Here is a 16,177-nt window from a genome sequence, read left to right as displayed (position 1 = left end):
TTATGGGGTTTCAACAAGAAAAGGAAGTATACTTGACAAGATTAAGTATCCCCTTTTCTTAAACTTTGTTGCATTTCCAGTGGATCAGCTCAGTAAGAGTTCTCTGGTTTACAGTCTTGCAGATTGGCAATAGCTGTAGATCAGTGGTAGAGCACATTTTTTTCATATGCAGACAGTTGGAGGTTCAATTCTTGGTAAATGGAAAAAAAATTAGTTAGATGCATGGGAGAGCTTTTTCTCAGGGCCACACTGGTATTTGGTGTAGACTAAACTATATGGACAAAACAGATGAAACTTGTTTTAAGGCAGCTTTTTACAAATGGCATCAGAAAAGTCTCTTAGCAAAACGATGTAATTGCGGCTTATCCAATGTATTCCTGGTCCCATTAAAAAAATTAAAATAATAGTCTTTCTTCTCCCATGTTGTCATTTATACGCCAATTAATTCCAGTTAGATTTATGTAAAAGAATTGTCCGAAGGATTGTGTGTTATTCTCTCAGTTATTCCTTAAAAGTATTTTAAATTCTGCTACTTGACATAGATGCCACATTCAGCTATACTGAATTTTTAAAGGGTCATTTATATTCTACAGCCTTTTAATGCGTGTACTAGTTACAGTCATTGATTTTCCTTTCTTAGTGTTGAAGTATAAAGTTGTACACAGCCTGGGTTAGTGTGAGTCCCATTGAAACCAGTGGGACGTCAGTAATAGTATTTGTTGAAGTAAAGAAATATTTTTATACATCTCTTGTTATTCTTGAATTTGTAAAAGAAAGTTGTGCAAGATTAATGAAAAATTGAATGTGCAAGGTAGATAATTATAATGGGGGGGGAGTATTAATATGTGGCATACATAGTAAATTAGGCTCTCTTAATTGCCTTGTGCTTTCAGATTTGTTAGACTACAATTTCCATAATTCTCAGACATGATCACCATTTTTAGACTATACATAGTATTAATTGTCTTGTAGTGGAGATCGGACAGAGTATTAACAAAGCCTGTTTTATGGGAGTCCAAATTTAGATTAAAGAAAGCACTTTCACCACATTTATTTGTGGACACTTCAGCTTGCTACATCCCAGGCTCTCTTTCCTGTTCTTCATTCTGAGATTTTTGAAAAATATTAAGATTTAAAATTGCATAGTTCTCATGCTTTAGCACCAATAGCAGAAGGACAGACTCCATCTTTGTTTTCAAGAATGCGTATTAGTCTCAAATAAAAAAGATGAGTTGTTGGTGCTCTGTTTGGAAGTAACCCTAGCTGCTCACAAAAAGGGAGATAGTAAAAAGAGGAGGAATTTTGAGAAATGGAACTTTTAGATAGGGTTGGTTGCATTCTGGTGATTTGGTACCTTACATCTGGCTGTTTTCCCCTTTGTAGTAAATCAATGAAGTTTTCTGAACCAAATCACCAAATTTCTCCTCTTTTATGGTAATTCCCTCACCAATCTTTTCTCAAGGTTAGAATGAACCCACCAGCCTTTTATACTTGGGCATCTGATCTAAATGATGAGAAATATTGGTCGGATTTACATTCTCAATAAATCAAGAGTTATATAGTGGCTAGCGGTATTATTGCATGGCTGCTTCCAAAATCAGCAGAGAAATTAATTTGATTTTAAAAGTCCTCTCTCACAGACTAAATATTTTATGTGGAGAAAAGGCATCTATATTTCCACATACTGCCTCAAAGAGGAGGCAAAAAAATATCCTGAAACAGGAACCCTTTCCTACCAAAGATTCTTTTGTAAAAGAGAGGGTGCATTTTCTTCTACTCTTAAAAACTTCTGAAATGACCCTATTGTTTTCAGGGTTATGGGTCACTCTGCCAAGAACCAATTTAAGGGGGAAAGGCATTTTGTCTGAATGTAAATCTTACTTTCATGTACAAAATCAGTCCCCGCTCCCCTTTAGGGCCAAGCAAAAATTAATGCAATTCCTATTGGAATCCATAGCAATCTTGCCATATATTAGCACAGCAATGTATTATTAGTACAAGTCATTTATTTAAACTGCTCAAAACTTCAGCCTGAATACAAAGATTTATAGAACAAATGAGCTAATCAATAGATGCTGCTGTTAGGCTGGCATTTGTTTGCTAAAGCGTAGCAAATTCATGGGGGGGGCAGTTTCATTTACTTCTTTTAAGATACGAAGAGACAGTTATCAGTTATATATTAAAGTGAAAGCTGTAATACAGCTGTATCCCCATCATCTTTACAAATATGGTAGTTATGTGGAAGAAAATGTACTCTTTTTCAGTGTAGCATTATAGATCCCCATTACTACAATCGGGTTGCTGAGGCAGGAGTGTTAAATACCGGAACAAGTAGCCTAAATATTCCAAATCCTTAAATTGCAAGTTATTAAAATTAAATAATTAAATTTGTCTTTGAAGGGATTAAAGCCTTTTGGTCCTTATTAATCAGAAAAGAGGCATTTACACAGAGTTTAATTTACCTTGTTTTTATGAGTGATGGTGAAAATACACGCGCTAATTAAAAGTCTGATATTTGTAATGTCTTGGCATTTACGCCATAAGAATAGCAAACAAATAAATGCAGGAAGGAGTTAGAGGCAATGAGACAATGCAATATATTAACATAATTAAGGTTCTGTACCTGGTAATGAATTTAAGGACTCCTGACTAGAAAGAGGACCCTCAGGATCACACCAAGCAGTCATGTAGATGTTCAACAGAAGAGCCAAGAATAAAACAGAAGGGTCAAGAATACCAAGCCCTGAGGCACTCCACAAATAAGGAACCATAAGCTTGATCTCTCCCCATCAATGCTGACTACACAAAATGACGAAAACCACTACAGTGCTGTGCCCCCACTCCCCGACCCTACAGTTAGGATTCCTAGGTCCAGTGACAGCCTCTCATGGGAATATATCACTACCTCTTTCATGGCCAAAGGAACGATACTCTCTGTCACATGGATCTAACTGCAGGTCACCTCCTAGGCAGATTTAACAGTTCAGGGAGGGACCTGGATCTCAAACACTGGAAGACTTTGCTTCCAGTTCTATAGACTGTCCATTACTTCAGGAGGCAGAAATTCAAATTCATGCTGGATAGACTCAAAGACCATGCCCATAGCTCCTCAGTCCAACTCTGAGTGTATCTGAGAATTTATCTGCCAGTTAGCTTGAATATTCTTCACAGTGATCCTGTAGGTTTTCTTGAGGCACCCTCTCATATAAAGCAAGATTCTGTTTTGACATTTTTATGTTCAAATTTCCTAGTTAAGGGAATTACTGTAGATTCACCTGTGCTTAGCTTTGTGTTCTGCTGCTTTAAGCAGTTTTCGCCTACTCCAGTTCTGAGGTTGGCTGGGAGAAAATGAGTTAAAATGAATAAGAAAAGGGAAGAGTAGAGTAGCCTGTGAGTAGTTATCTGCAGAGTTCAGCTACTTGGCCTACATATTCATTCTTTTCTAAGTTGCCACTCTTCATGTGTGATATAATAGTTTTAAGAAGTTGAATTAGAATTCTGGGAATTGTAGACCCAGTATATCTGGAGGGCATTAGAGGTGGAGAAAGCCAATGAAAAGAATATCCCTCTACTGGACTGACACATAAATAGTATGTAGGTGGCTGACAGGCTCTGTCAGCTTTCTCTGATTTCCGACATAGCCCTGAGTTCTTCATGCATAGCTGTAATTTACCATTCATTGGCTAGTTGACTTCCTCTGCCCATGTGCAAAGGATGAAAGGACAATTGCTTGGAAGGGGAGTGGGGAGACAGGATTTCTGTAAGTGCAAGAAAACTGGACATTGATAAGCATTTATGATTTTGAGTTGGGGGTAGAATTCACATTATCCATCAAACATACATGTTTGTATGTTTGAATGACATAGCCACAAAGCAAAATAAAAAAGACTGAGAACTTTAAGAGAGGGTGGCTGAATATTTAATATTTAATTTTAAAATGAATGCAACAGTCAAAACCGAAATAACATCTTCTCCAACATCTATCTATCTATTTTCATCTTTAATTAGTCAGCTGCTAGGAGAGCAGGAACCTGTTGCGCTAACTGCCAAACAACCACCACAACTTTATGGCGACGTAATGCCAATGGGGATCCAGTTTGTAATGCCTGTGGACTATATTACAAATTGCACAATGTGAGTATTTTTTTGCCTTGTGTCTTCTTTTGCTTGCTTAGCTGAGACTGATGCCTTAACTGCCTGCTGTCCAGTAGCCTTTGCATTCATTGCAAAGGGACATATTGGAAAAAAAAAACCTAACCCTCTTTAATGTTCCCTGGGAAAGTCATAGTCATTCTTTGTTGGCATAGTGATGCTGGGTTCAATAACATTACAATGTGTTAGCTTGGCTTCTAAAGCCCAGATAATCTAGGCAAAAAAGCGTTATAACCAGGCGTGAAATTCAGCAGATTCTGACAGGTTCTGGAGAACCGGTAGCAGAAATTTTGAGTAGTTTGGAGAACTGGCAAATACCACCTCTAGCTGGCCATAGAGTTGGGTGGCAATGGAGATTTTGCAATATCCTTCTCCTGGAGTGGGGAGGGTATGGAGATTTTGCAGTATCCTTCCCCTGCCATGCCTGCCAAGCCACGCCCACAGAACTGGTAGTAAAAATTTTTGACTTCTACCACTGGTTATAATTCATAGTTATTGCTGAAGCATATTCATTTCTTCCCTACTATACCCAAGAAATGCAGAGGATATTTAACAGACTTTTGTATAATGAATGATTTTTATGTAAGGTGATGATTTAAAACAAAACAACAAATATTGGATCTATTTGAATATCTATATCTATTAAAGATCTATCTATCTATCTATCTATCTATCTATCTATCTATCTATCTATCTATCTATCTATCTATCTATCTATCTATCTATCTATCTATCTATCTATCTATCTATCTATCTATCTATCATCTATCATCTCAAGGTGAGGGAGTTTTAAAACTCCAGGTATGAAGTCAATGTGGAAGTGTCTGTAGCATATTCTGTGTGCATATAGATAGAGGTAGAGATACATATGCAAATATAAAAGGCAGTTTGGTGTAATAGTTACAGACACTGGATTAAAAACGGAGAGATTATGAGTTGTAATCCAGTTTTGGGCATCAAAGTCACATGAGAGGTTTTGGGTCAGTCACACTTTTAGCCCTATGAAGGCAGAAGTGGCAAACCACTTCCAAAAAGGTTGCCAAAACCTCTGCATGAACCCTGTCTATATAGTTGCCAGGAGTCAAGATTGACTTGAAAGTGTATGTACCCCTATACACACAAATTATCTAAGGAGATAGAGTTGATTTATTGTTAAAGAACCAGAGTAAGGAAAGGAAGAGTGAAAGCAACCTGATCATACTTGAGTTTGATGCGTTTTTATCCAATAAAGTTAAGTTATAAAAAACACAAGTTGCTGGGAGAACAAAGTGAGAACTATATAATGATGGATTAGGGGGAGGAGGGCACAAAATGATAGCTGCTCATAGAAGATTTAGGGAGTTGTTCAAATATTTTTCTTTTTGCACAAAAAATACCGCTTTGCTTGCAGGAGCCTGATTTTCTCATTTCTTGCAGGTGAACAGGCCACTGACCATGAAGAAGGAAGGGATTCAGACCAGAAATAGGAAAATGTCCAACAAATCCAAGAAGAGCAAGAAAGGCTCTGAATGTTTTGAGGAACTGTCTAAATGCATGCAGGAGAAGTCCTCCCCTTTCAGTGCTGCTGCCCTGGCTAGTCACATGACACCAATGGGCCACTTGCCACCCTTCAGCCACTCTGGACATATCCTCCCAACTCCTACCCCCATTCACCCATCTTCCAGCATCTCATTTGGGCATCCACATCCATCCAGCATGGTCACAGCTATGGGATAGAGTTTAATGACTCTCACAGACTTCCAGAACTGGGCTTGGCCTAAGAGGACAGGAAGGAAAGACTTTGCCCAGGAAAGAAAATATAAGGAAGGAAGAAAGGAAAAGGGGAATCTTGTTCCAGTAGAATTCAACTCCTAGTGCTAAATGGAAACTTTGCAATGATGGGTCTTCTGCAGAAATGCTTAATGGTGCCTGTTATGCACTTTGCTCCCTCAGGTAAAAGGAGAAAGAGGAACTCATCTGTTTGATACGATACCTGCTTGTCCCAGTGGAAAGGAAAGGTGGCCAAAGTAGTGAAAGAAACTAGAGCCAGCTTTCCTTTCTCTTTGTTCATTACTGTGAATATTGTAAAGCGATTAACCATCTCCTGAAGCAGAGGAAGTTCAGTAGTAGCAGCCACCCTTGCTGGATTTCTACCATGGATTGTGTTTTGTGGGGAGGAAAAATGGACAACTTTATTAAAAAAAAATCTACTTTTTAAGGAACCAGTCACATTAAAAAAATAATTATTTATTTTGCTCTTGTGCTCCAGAAAGAGCTACAAAACTCTTGCATGAATTTATGGGTATTTTATTTTTATTTTGTTTAAAGAAACATGCAACCTAGTAGAAAACAGTTTTTCTAATTATTATTTTTATTGCTTAATGGCCACATTTTTGTTTCTCTTCATTGCTGTTAGATTTTTTTTTTTAAAAAAAGACATCTACTAGGAAAAGGATGTGTGTGAGAGAGGGAAGCGGTTGGCTTTATCATTGATTACAAGTAGCCTCAGGCATGGATTATTCAGACATAATTTCTGCAGTCTCTTTCTCATTGTGAATATCTTAATGTAAAAGTGTGGCATTCTACAAGAGAGCAGATACACTGGACAAATGGCTGAAAGGTTTTCCATTGGGAACAAACTTGCTGTGGCTGGAGGCTAAAATAAAGGGAATCTGGATGTCTTTCTCATCATACTTTTGTGTGTGGACAGCTAGTGTGCTGATAAGGGGCATTCCCACCTCAAACCATTTGCCTGTCCTAAAGGCTGTCTCTTTGCTCTCTGGATTGCAAGTCAGCATAGACATCAGGTAGCTTCTCATAACTTATTTCATCGCCTTAGCCCAGACTTCCCCAGCTTGGTATCCTCTCCTCAGTTAGGCTACAGTTACTGTGTCCTCAATCAGTATTGCTCATGACTATTCCATTGGAGAGCAGGGACGTCCCAAGACATCTCACTGCCAAAGGCTGAGAGGAGATTACCTTCCTCCCTATTTAATGCAGAGGGGCTAAATGAATCAGTAGGTGGTCCTTAACAATAATGTTATTAATGTTACTAATATTAATGTTATTAATAATGTGGGGCTACTTTTGTGGTGGCTAAGACACTGATCTTGTTGATCAGAAATGTATGCAGTGGTTCAAATCCCTAGTGCCACATAACAGAGTGAGCTCCCGTTACTTGTCCCAGCTTCTGCCAATCTAGCAGTTCGAAAGCACGTAAAAAATGCAAGTAGAAAAATAGGGACCACCTTTGGTGGGAAGGTTAGAGCGTTCCATGCGCCTTTGCCATTTAGTCATGCTGATCACATGACCACGGAGACGTCTTCGGACCATGGAGCGAAGAGCGTTGGCTCTTCGGCTTTGAAACAGAGATGAGCACAGCCCCCTAGAGTCGAGAACGACTAGCACATATGTGCGAGGGGAACCTTTACCTTTACTTTCATGGCTCAGTCTGCTGGGTTGAAAATCTGCAATAATATCTTGCATTAGGTCCCACAATTTCTTTTCCGAGGCATTTCTCCCATTCAGGTTTATGACGATTCCCTGTATTATGCAAAGACAGATTGACACGGTAGTGAACTGCCTTATACAAACCAGACAAACCCATGCCGACCATTGCATCAGCTATATGTCTTCTGCTGTTTTTCCTTTTTCTTCTGTAAGATTATTTAACGAGAGGTGCCAAGTACTGAACCTATGAAACCTTTGACAAACAAAACATCTATGCTGCTAGGTAACTGTCACCCTTTCTTTATGACAATGTTTCTTAACCTTTAAACACACCTTTAAGGTTTGTAGACCAACTCCCAGAATTCCCCAGCCAATTTGGGGAATTTTGGGAGTTGAAGCCCATATATCCCTTAAAGTGCCAAAATTGAAAAGCGTTGCTCTAGAGCAGGGGTCTGCAAACTTGGCTCTTTTAAGACTTGTGGACTTCAACTCCCAGCCAAAGCTGGCTGAGGAACTTCTTGGAGTTGAAGTCCACAAGCCTTAAAAGAGCCAGGTTTGCAGACCCCTGCTCTAGAGGACTATATTCTTAGATCTAATATATAATTTCAGTTAATGGCAGGAGAAGGAAAATCATTTTAAAATGATCAGCCTGAAAGGAACCCTTGCTGTGGTTCAGTTTAATCTGTTTTCTTAAGAAATTTGCCCAAGACACATAAACATATGAGTTCATCTCATACTATCTTATTAATACTTTGGCCAAGTAGAGATGGAATTTGCCACCTGTAGGCACAGATGTTGTGACAAATGCTCTGCTTGACTAGAGGTGAAAAGCAAATAAGTAAATGAAGATCTGCAAGGCAGGAGGGAAAAAAAGATATTTTCAACTCTTCTGATACATCAGATGTAGCAACATCAAAGGAAAGTGATCTGCTAATGGGGAAAATGGGGTATATGGTTTCCTATAGCATATATATATATATATATGTAGATAAATAGATTTGTTTTTAAAGAAAATCACAAGTGTTCAGAAACAAAGTTGTCTCCCATTCTGAAACCATACTGTACGTAAACAGCTGAAGAATAAAACTCTTGCCAGTGTGAAATGTATTCTATTGATTGTTATGATCTGATGACTTTCATGATCACAAGGTCCAATATAACATATGATGTACATATGTAGCTATATTTCTGATGAAAAAAAATGACCCCAATTAACAAAGGGGATTGATAATGTAAATTGCATAAAGCTAACTCTGTGGCAAGTTTTTAAATGTATTTTTTTTTCCATTTTTTTTCCCCGAGTCAAGCCCAACTTGTATCTTTAACTGCAAAAGTCTGCTTAAAACAAAACTCCAGGTGTACATTGTTTTTGCTTTCTCCTAAGTCTGTAATTCAGTTTTTGGTACAAAGGACCAAGCATTCAGAGCAAATGCCTTTTCTCACTGTTTTGGTTTCTTTAGGCATAATGTAGTTGCACTTTGTGAAGAAATAGAAATGACAGAATGCCTCCCACCACCACAAAAAAGCCCCACAAGAAACCCCCCAGACCAAAAACTGAAATAATTCCACCTGGGATAAATATTAATTTCTTCTTAGCCAAGAGGGAAATTATTTACTCCTTTTCCTTGATTTGGGTGCATGTGTGTGTGTGTGTATGTGAGGAAAGGGGATTTTTAACATATATGGTACAGTTATCCACCTTTTGTTGTAACCAGTTCAAATTCTGTGAGGGTCAGAAGTGGGTGGGAATGGCTGGGTGAGAGAATGAGGGAGATAATAATGCTAGGAAATAAATCTACCCAGTACCACTGCTGCCCTCTGAAAGGCGAGGCCTCCTTTTAGGAAGACTGAGGCTGCACATCAAAAATGCTTGCTGGACCAAGTCCAAGGTTGACAAAGTGCAATAGATTGTCAGTCACTGCAGCATAAAAGTACCACAGTCAGGATTTAAATTATTTTGTACTTATATCAGCATAAAGATTTGGCAGTATTTTCTGGGTTTTTTTAAAAAAAAATTGGCTTAATTTTTGGATTAGTGAACTAAGTTATTGTTAATTATGTACAACATGTTTATATATTGTCTGTAAAAAAAATGTATGCATCCCTCATATTCCTTCAAGGTGAATACTGCTAAGAATAATAATAATAAAAAAGATTACCCCCTTTTTGTGAAAGCAATTCTTGTTCTACTTCATGGATCCTGGATTCTCCTGTTCCTATGTGGGATGACCTCACATTCGCGAGGCAGCGTTGGAGTAATGGTGATGGGTGGAGGAGAAAGGTAGAATTTGGAAGGTCACAGATGGAATAGAAATGGACAAGATTCTAGAACAAGGTTAAAATGTATAAAATAGTTTATGTCTGGAAAAATGTCCCTGTGCAACGAAGATACATGAAACCTTCTCCAATATAGCTCCTAAGTTGATACACAAGAATCCAAGCTAGGGATTGTCTTGCTAACTGGCTCAGGCTGTTTTATATTGAAGAAGGTGGATCAGAAGATTCATGGTACTAAACTGAAGTGACCTAGATAAGATACCCTCTAGAAGTCTCGTGCATTCTTCTGGGCTTAACATCTAGTTCCTTGGTTCTGGTGAACTTTCATCATCTCTGTCCTGAGTAGCAGTGATTCTGGAACATTTTGTTTAAAGTGTTTTTAAAGTATTGAGAAAAATACAACTTTATTGTTTTGTAAGAAATGGAGGAGGATGGCACAGAGAGAAACTGCGCTCTGTGAGTGCTAGAACTTTATTATATGCTTTTAATTTATTAACTAAATTTATAAGGCTGCTCAACTCAAACAATGTGACTCTGGTCAGCATACAGCACAAAAACAAATGATAAAACAAAAACCAAGAATACTGTATGAGTAAAAATGTGGCATTTTGGTTCCTCCAATGCTCAATCTAGTGTAGTTAATTAAAAATGTTTGGAAATTTATGCAATGATTAGCATAGGAGCCTGTTAACTTGAAATAATTTTGGAGTTTAAATTTTTAGTTAGTTACTAGGTTCATAATAAAAACATGAGCCTAAAGTTTCAAAAACTGAGATTCCGAGTCCCTTAATAAAACAAAATTGCATACAGACTAAGTAAAGAAATAATCAAACATTTCTCCTTGCATAAGAAAACCACATACGTTCGAGAGTATGATTCCTCAAATCCAGTGAGCCACAGACAAACAAAGCAGGATGGTTTGGAGGCCAGGGAATTTAAAAAATGCTCTGAGAACCACCAGCCCAGAACTTGCTAGTAGCTGATTTTTTTTATTAAGCCATTCAGTATAATTTCAGTATTTTAAGATTTGTTTCTCTTTATAATTTGAGTTTCACTTGCATGGTTTCTGTCAGATATAAATTCCAGGTAGACAACCATTTTAATCTAATACATATTCTGATTAGTGTAGTTTTACATTTGCATTTTAGAACAATTCCTATTTCTCTGAAAGCACACTTAGCTAACATTCAAATGCTCTAATTGTGGATTGGGTAGTAATGTAATTTAGAATTTGGCAATTCTACCAAGAACATGAGCTTTCATAATGCAACATATTTCATCCTATTTGTGTCTATTGGATGAAATCCAAAGAAACGGGATGAGCTGGAACTTAATCGCAGTCTTAAGCATTTAAGGCTTTTTTTGTCCTAATGGGGATTTCAGTTGTTCCAGATTTCTTTGGACTGAATCTTAAATATTGGTGGTGCCAATAAGGAGGGTCCAATCTTACCTCTTGCCTCCATGGTGACTTAATCCAGTGTGTGTAAATAATTCCAGTTTTCCCAAAAGCTATTATAGTGTAGCAAGAAATCAGGTAATTATGAAGACTAAGGTATACAAAGAACACACTTAGATGTTTTGTAAAAAGTGTTTTCAGAGGTAGGGAACTCTAGAAGCACATTTCTTCTCTTAGGGACTGATTTTAGTTGGGCTATTCCTCCTCAAACTTCCTTCCTACTGTCAAGCTAGCAAAACAAATGCCAATTTTCCTCATTGACAAAAGCTCCTCTGCAGCGACTCTTTACAGTACAATTATATCTGTATTTTCAGCAATATCACATGATAAATTCAATGATATTTGCCTTTAGGAAAGTGTACATAGTAGCCTTCCCAAGGCTGGAAGTGAGGATTGACATGCATGCCCAACTCCATTTTGGATTAATGTTTGCTCCGATGAAATTTAAGGCAGGACTTATTCTCTAAGGCAGAGATCTGCTTTCCTTTGGCAGTGCTATCTTCTGAAACATAGAGGCAGTAACTAAATACTTGCACGACATAACTTTCCTTCATAAACTTCCCCACAACTGGCACCCACATCTAGGAATCCAAATAACTCTGAATACTAGATCAGAGGGGATAATTTCAAGGCAAGCTTTATTTCATTATTATTGTATTTACAGAAAGAAAAACAAATCTAGCTTCTCTGTCATACTAAAGTGACCAGTTCCAGCTGAAATCAATCCTAGTTACTTTGTTTTTCCTAAAAAATGTGTGGATAATGCACTGTACATATGTATGCATATGTCTGTTTTTATCACTCTCATTCTCACATATATACTTTTTCCTTCTTTCAAAAGAAGGAAAAGCAGAGATAAATCAGGGGAATAAAAGTAGAGGCATGGTTGGAGAAGAGGATGGTAGAAACGAAAGTAATTTCTATATGTATTGGCCGAGTATCTGCAGAGAGAGGAAGACAAAATGCAATTTCTGCCTCATTAAAAGTAAAAAATGCTCGGGAGTTCTTCCAGTAGATGTTCTTCCAGCATGAACTTTTTGACATGTTATTTTTAGGGAGACTGAATCTCCCTCTCAGTATTGGGAACTTCTGTTCTGCAAATGCAAGACAACTCTTCCAGTTCAAAGACAAATGAAGAAATTCTCTTATCTTCTTGTGTGTGTGTGTGTGTGTGTGTGAAATGGCAATTGCTATCAATATATCATTAGAGTTTTTCCTTGTTGGCACCATAGCTAGAAAAACTAAATCAGCTTGGCACTAAAGACTTACCATCTTTGAAAAATTAAGCCATCTTTCTACAATCTGATTTTAGTGTTCGAACCTATTTCTTATTGATGGTGATTTAGGATTATGTGTCATGAAGTTGTTGTTGACTCTTAGCAACCACACAGATATTCTCCATGATATCTCTCCCTAACCCAGTCCTTCAGTTCTTCCAACTGTGCTCTCTCATAGGTGCTCTAACAAAGTCCATCCACCATGCTGCTGGTTGCCTTCTTCTTCTCTTTTTGTCAACTTATCTAGCATCAGAGTCTTCTCCGGACAGCTAGTTCATGGTATAATGTATCCGAAGTAGGATAATTAGAGCCTGGTCATTTGCAACTCAAGTGAAAACTCTAGATTGGTTTATTTGATGGTACATTGGTTTGTTTTCTTGGTTTCCTTGGGTAGCAAGACAATCTGTCAGTAGGAATCTGCAATGCTTGCTTATAGATTTGAGGTGGGTAATTTTATTTATTTATATTCATACACTGCTTTTCTGCATTCAGAAATGGTAAGGATTAAAAATACAATACTACAATAAAATTAAACATCAAACACTTTGCAAACAGCTGATAAAACTAAGCAGTCTGTAGATAAGGTTCATAAACTGAGAGAGAATATAAAGGCTGAAAAGAAAAACAGGTTTTTGCTCATTATCTCAAACCTACAGTAAAAGGTAGATTCTCACTTGAGACAAATTTGACTCCTGATGACTTTGTTTTCCTAGCGATGCTATCCAAGTGGTTTTCCACTGACATTCTCTAAATGTTTTATCTATTTTCTAGTTGAGAGCAAATGCAGTCTCTTTTTCTCTTTTGCGGGAGGGGATTCTGCTATGCTTGTGCAATATTATATCTGTTTTGTTCTTATCAGAGTCTCTTCATAGTCAACTGTGGCAATTAAAATATTGAAAAATTGACTCCATCAGCTTAAGTCAGAAAGATGGGAGAAGGCCTCACAACACCAGTCTTAGAGAAAAAGGAATGGGTCCGAAGAAAAGGTATGCGGATGTGTTCTACAAGAATGTGGCCTCTGAGGAGGAAGGGATGGAACTGATTATGCCTTGCGAAGAGAAAATTGGGATTCTACATGGTAATAATTTTCAAGTATTTTTCACACTACATTCTTAAGTCACAAGGAAGCAAAACTATGATCAGTTTTCTATCATTTGATTGTTGTGAGCTTCCCAGAGTTGTTGAAAATTTAATGCATTGTTATTATCTATAATGTACTAATGTTAATCTTAACTTATATGAAGACAGGGTCTGGTTGAATGTTTTAAAAAAATTAAGTGGCATGTGCATAAAATTAAGAGTAGTTCAACAGTGGAACTAATTACCAAGGGATGTTTTTAAACCAAGGTTGGATGATCATTTGTAAGAGACAGTTTACTACAGGTAGTCCTTGACTTACAATCATTCATCTAGTGATCGTTCAAAGTTACAATGGTACCGAAAAAAGTGGCTTATGACCAGTTTTCAACCTTACAATTATTGCAGCATCCCCATGGTCACATGATCAAAATTCAGATGCTTGGCAACTGGTTCATTTTTATGATGGTTGCAGTGTCCCGGGGGTCGTGTGATCACCATTTGTAATCTTCTTAGCTGGTTTACCACAAGAAGAGTCAATGGGGGAAGCCAGATTCACTTAATGACCACATGATTCAATTAACAACTGCAGTGATTTGCTTAACAAGGGTGGCACAAAGGTCATAAAATGGGGGGGCACAACTAAGCTTAGCAATGGAAATTTTGGTCTCCATTGTGGTTGTAAGTTGATGACTACCTGAATGGAATTTTGCAGTGAACTCTTCCAAATGGATTCTATGATTCAAGAGTTCCTATGAAGTTTCTGAGACCCAGAATCTTTAGGCTGCTACAGGACTACCTTCTTTTCAACTCATTTTCTCCATAAAAATAGTTTATGCCTGTTAGCTGATCATGTTTGCCTTTGGATCCCACTGTTGGGATTTATGTTTCAAGTTTAATGGTCATGACTCAAAGACCTAAAAGATTAGATTAGAGGCAGCATTTGATGTGAAAAACCCAGGAAAAAGATTCAGAATTTTTAAAAGGCCCACCTTTTTGGATTTTGTTTGGTTTTGACTGCTGTGTTTGATTATTTTAACATAACAAAGATGCCTGATAAAATAATACCTTAGTATGTCTTGTTTTTATGGAAAATGTCATTGTTTATCTGCCAGGGTCTGAAATAATGCTTTTTCTTTGGTGGTAAATTCAGTAATGCATGCAAAGTTCTTAAATTAATTGGGTGGCCTATAAATAGTTATAACAGGATTTTGCTTTTTTATTTCCTTGCCAAAGATATATCACCTCTATCTTGAAAACTAGAAAAAAGATGGGAAAGAACCCGCATAGTGTTAAGCATATAAATCAAGGACAAATGTCTGGATCTTCTTCCCTCTTTCCATTTCTTACATTAATTTTCCATTGGTGAAAGATATCAGATTTTGTTAGTCCCCATGAATTATTATTATTTTTTAAAGTGTAGGCTGGGCAAGAGTCAGGCTCACTTCCTGTGAACAATGACCCTGACCTGGGGAGTGAGAAAGGAATGCAGATAGTCCTTTCTTGCACTTTCCTTTCAGAGCATTATGAAGGAGCCAGGGACCAATTAGTGCTGACCTCAAGGGAAAGCTTTGGGGAGAGAGCGAAATAAGACTATACCGATACTTTCCGTGAAGCAGTTAAGAGGGTGAAGCCACCAACATGTACTTTCTGCCCAGGTATATACAGTATACATTTCTTTCTTTCTTTCTTTCTTTCTTTCTTTCTTTCTTTCTTTCTTTCTTTCTTTCTTTCTTTCTTTCTTTCTTTCTTTCTTTCTTTCTTTCCTTCCTTCCTTCCTTCCTTCCTTCCTTCCTTCCTTCCTTCCTTCCTTCCTTCTTAATTTAATTTCTATATTTCTATTTCTATTATTATTATTATTTACACAAAATGACAGTATACACAGCAAACAAGATAAATATGCTGGATTTCGTATCACAGATCACTAGTCGAACACTTTTCAAGCGTTTATTATTATTATTCTATCATCATCATCATCATCATCATCATCATCATCATCATCATCATCATCATCCCAAATCAATCCAGACCTATATGAGACCTGATAAAGGTCTGGTTTTTGAAAATTAGGGACTGCACTGGTCCAATGCAGATTAGTAGCTAAATATTTTTTTGACTTTCCACTTTAGGGCTGAGAAAGTGACTGGCCCAAAGTTGCCTAGTGGCTTCTGTGCCTAAAGGAGAAGTGGAACCTGTGTCTCCCTGACCATCTTAACCACTACCTACCGTACAAGCTGTCGTCTGTCTGTCTGTCTGTCCATCATCTCTCTCATCTACTATTTATTTAATCATTTTTCTCTCTCTCTCTTCATCTATCTGTCACTGTGATATAGATAAGTTACGTCATTTCAAAATAATTCCAAGAGACCCATTTCACTCCTTTGACTGTAGATCTTTTCACAGGTGAACTAATGCTGATCTTTCTGTGTCCTCACAATCTGATTCTGCAGGTTTTGAGAAGGTGAGCTGACTAACTCTCAATTCAGCTGCTCCTCCAAAGAAAATGCTC

General features: G+C 37.5%; 1 protein-coding gene across 9 annotated transcripts in view; it reads left to right on the top strand.

Annotated features, from left to right (window-relative positions):
* GATA2 (GATA binding protein 2) overlaps positions 1-9,738 on the top strand; it is a 33,229-nt gene extending 23,491 nt beyond the window's left edge. For all 9 annotated transcript variants that reach the window (XM_058169540.1, XM_058169544.1, XM_058169543.1 and 6 more), the window contains exons 5-6: positions 4,009-4,134; positions 5,569-9,738. In XM_058169540.1, coding sequence (XP_058025523.1) covers positions 4,009-4,134; positions 5,569-5,868 — 426 coding nt within the window. In that variant the 3' untranslated portion in view covers positions 5,869-9,738. The remainder of the gene's footprint in view (positions 1-4,008; positions 4,135-5,568) is intronic.
* Positions 9,739-16,177: the final 6,439 nt, after the last annotated feature.

Source organism: Ahaetulla prasina, chromosome 2 (genome assembly GCF_028640845.1).
Source record: "Ahaetulla prasina isolate Xishuangbanna chromosome 2, ASM2864084v1, whole genome shotgun sequence".
Taxonomy (NCBI): Eukaryota; Metazoa; Chordata; class Lepidosauria; order Squamata; family Colubridae; genus Ahaetulla; species Ahaetulla prasina.
Note: the sequence above shows the minus strand (reverse complement) of the source record. Positions and strands in the feature narration are given on the sequence as shown.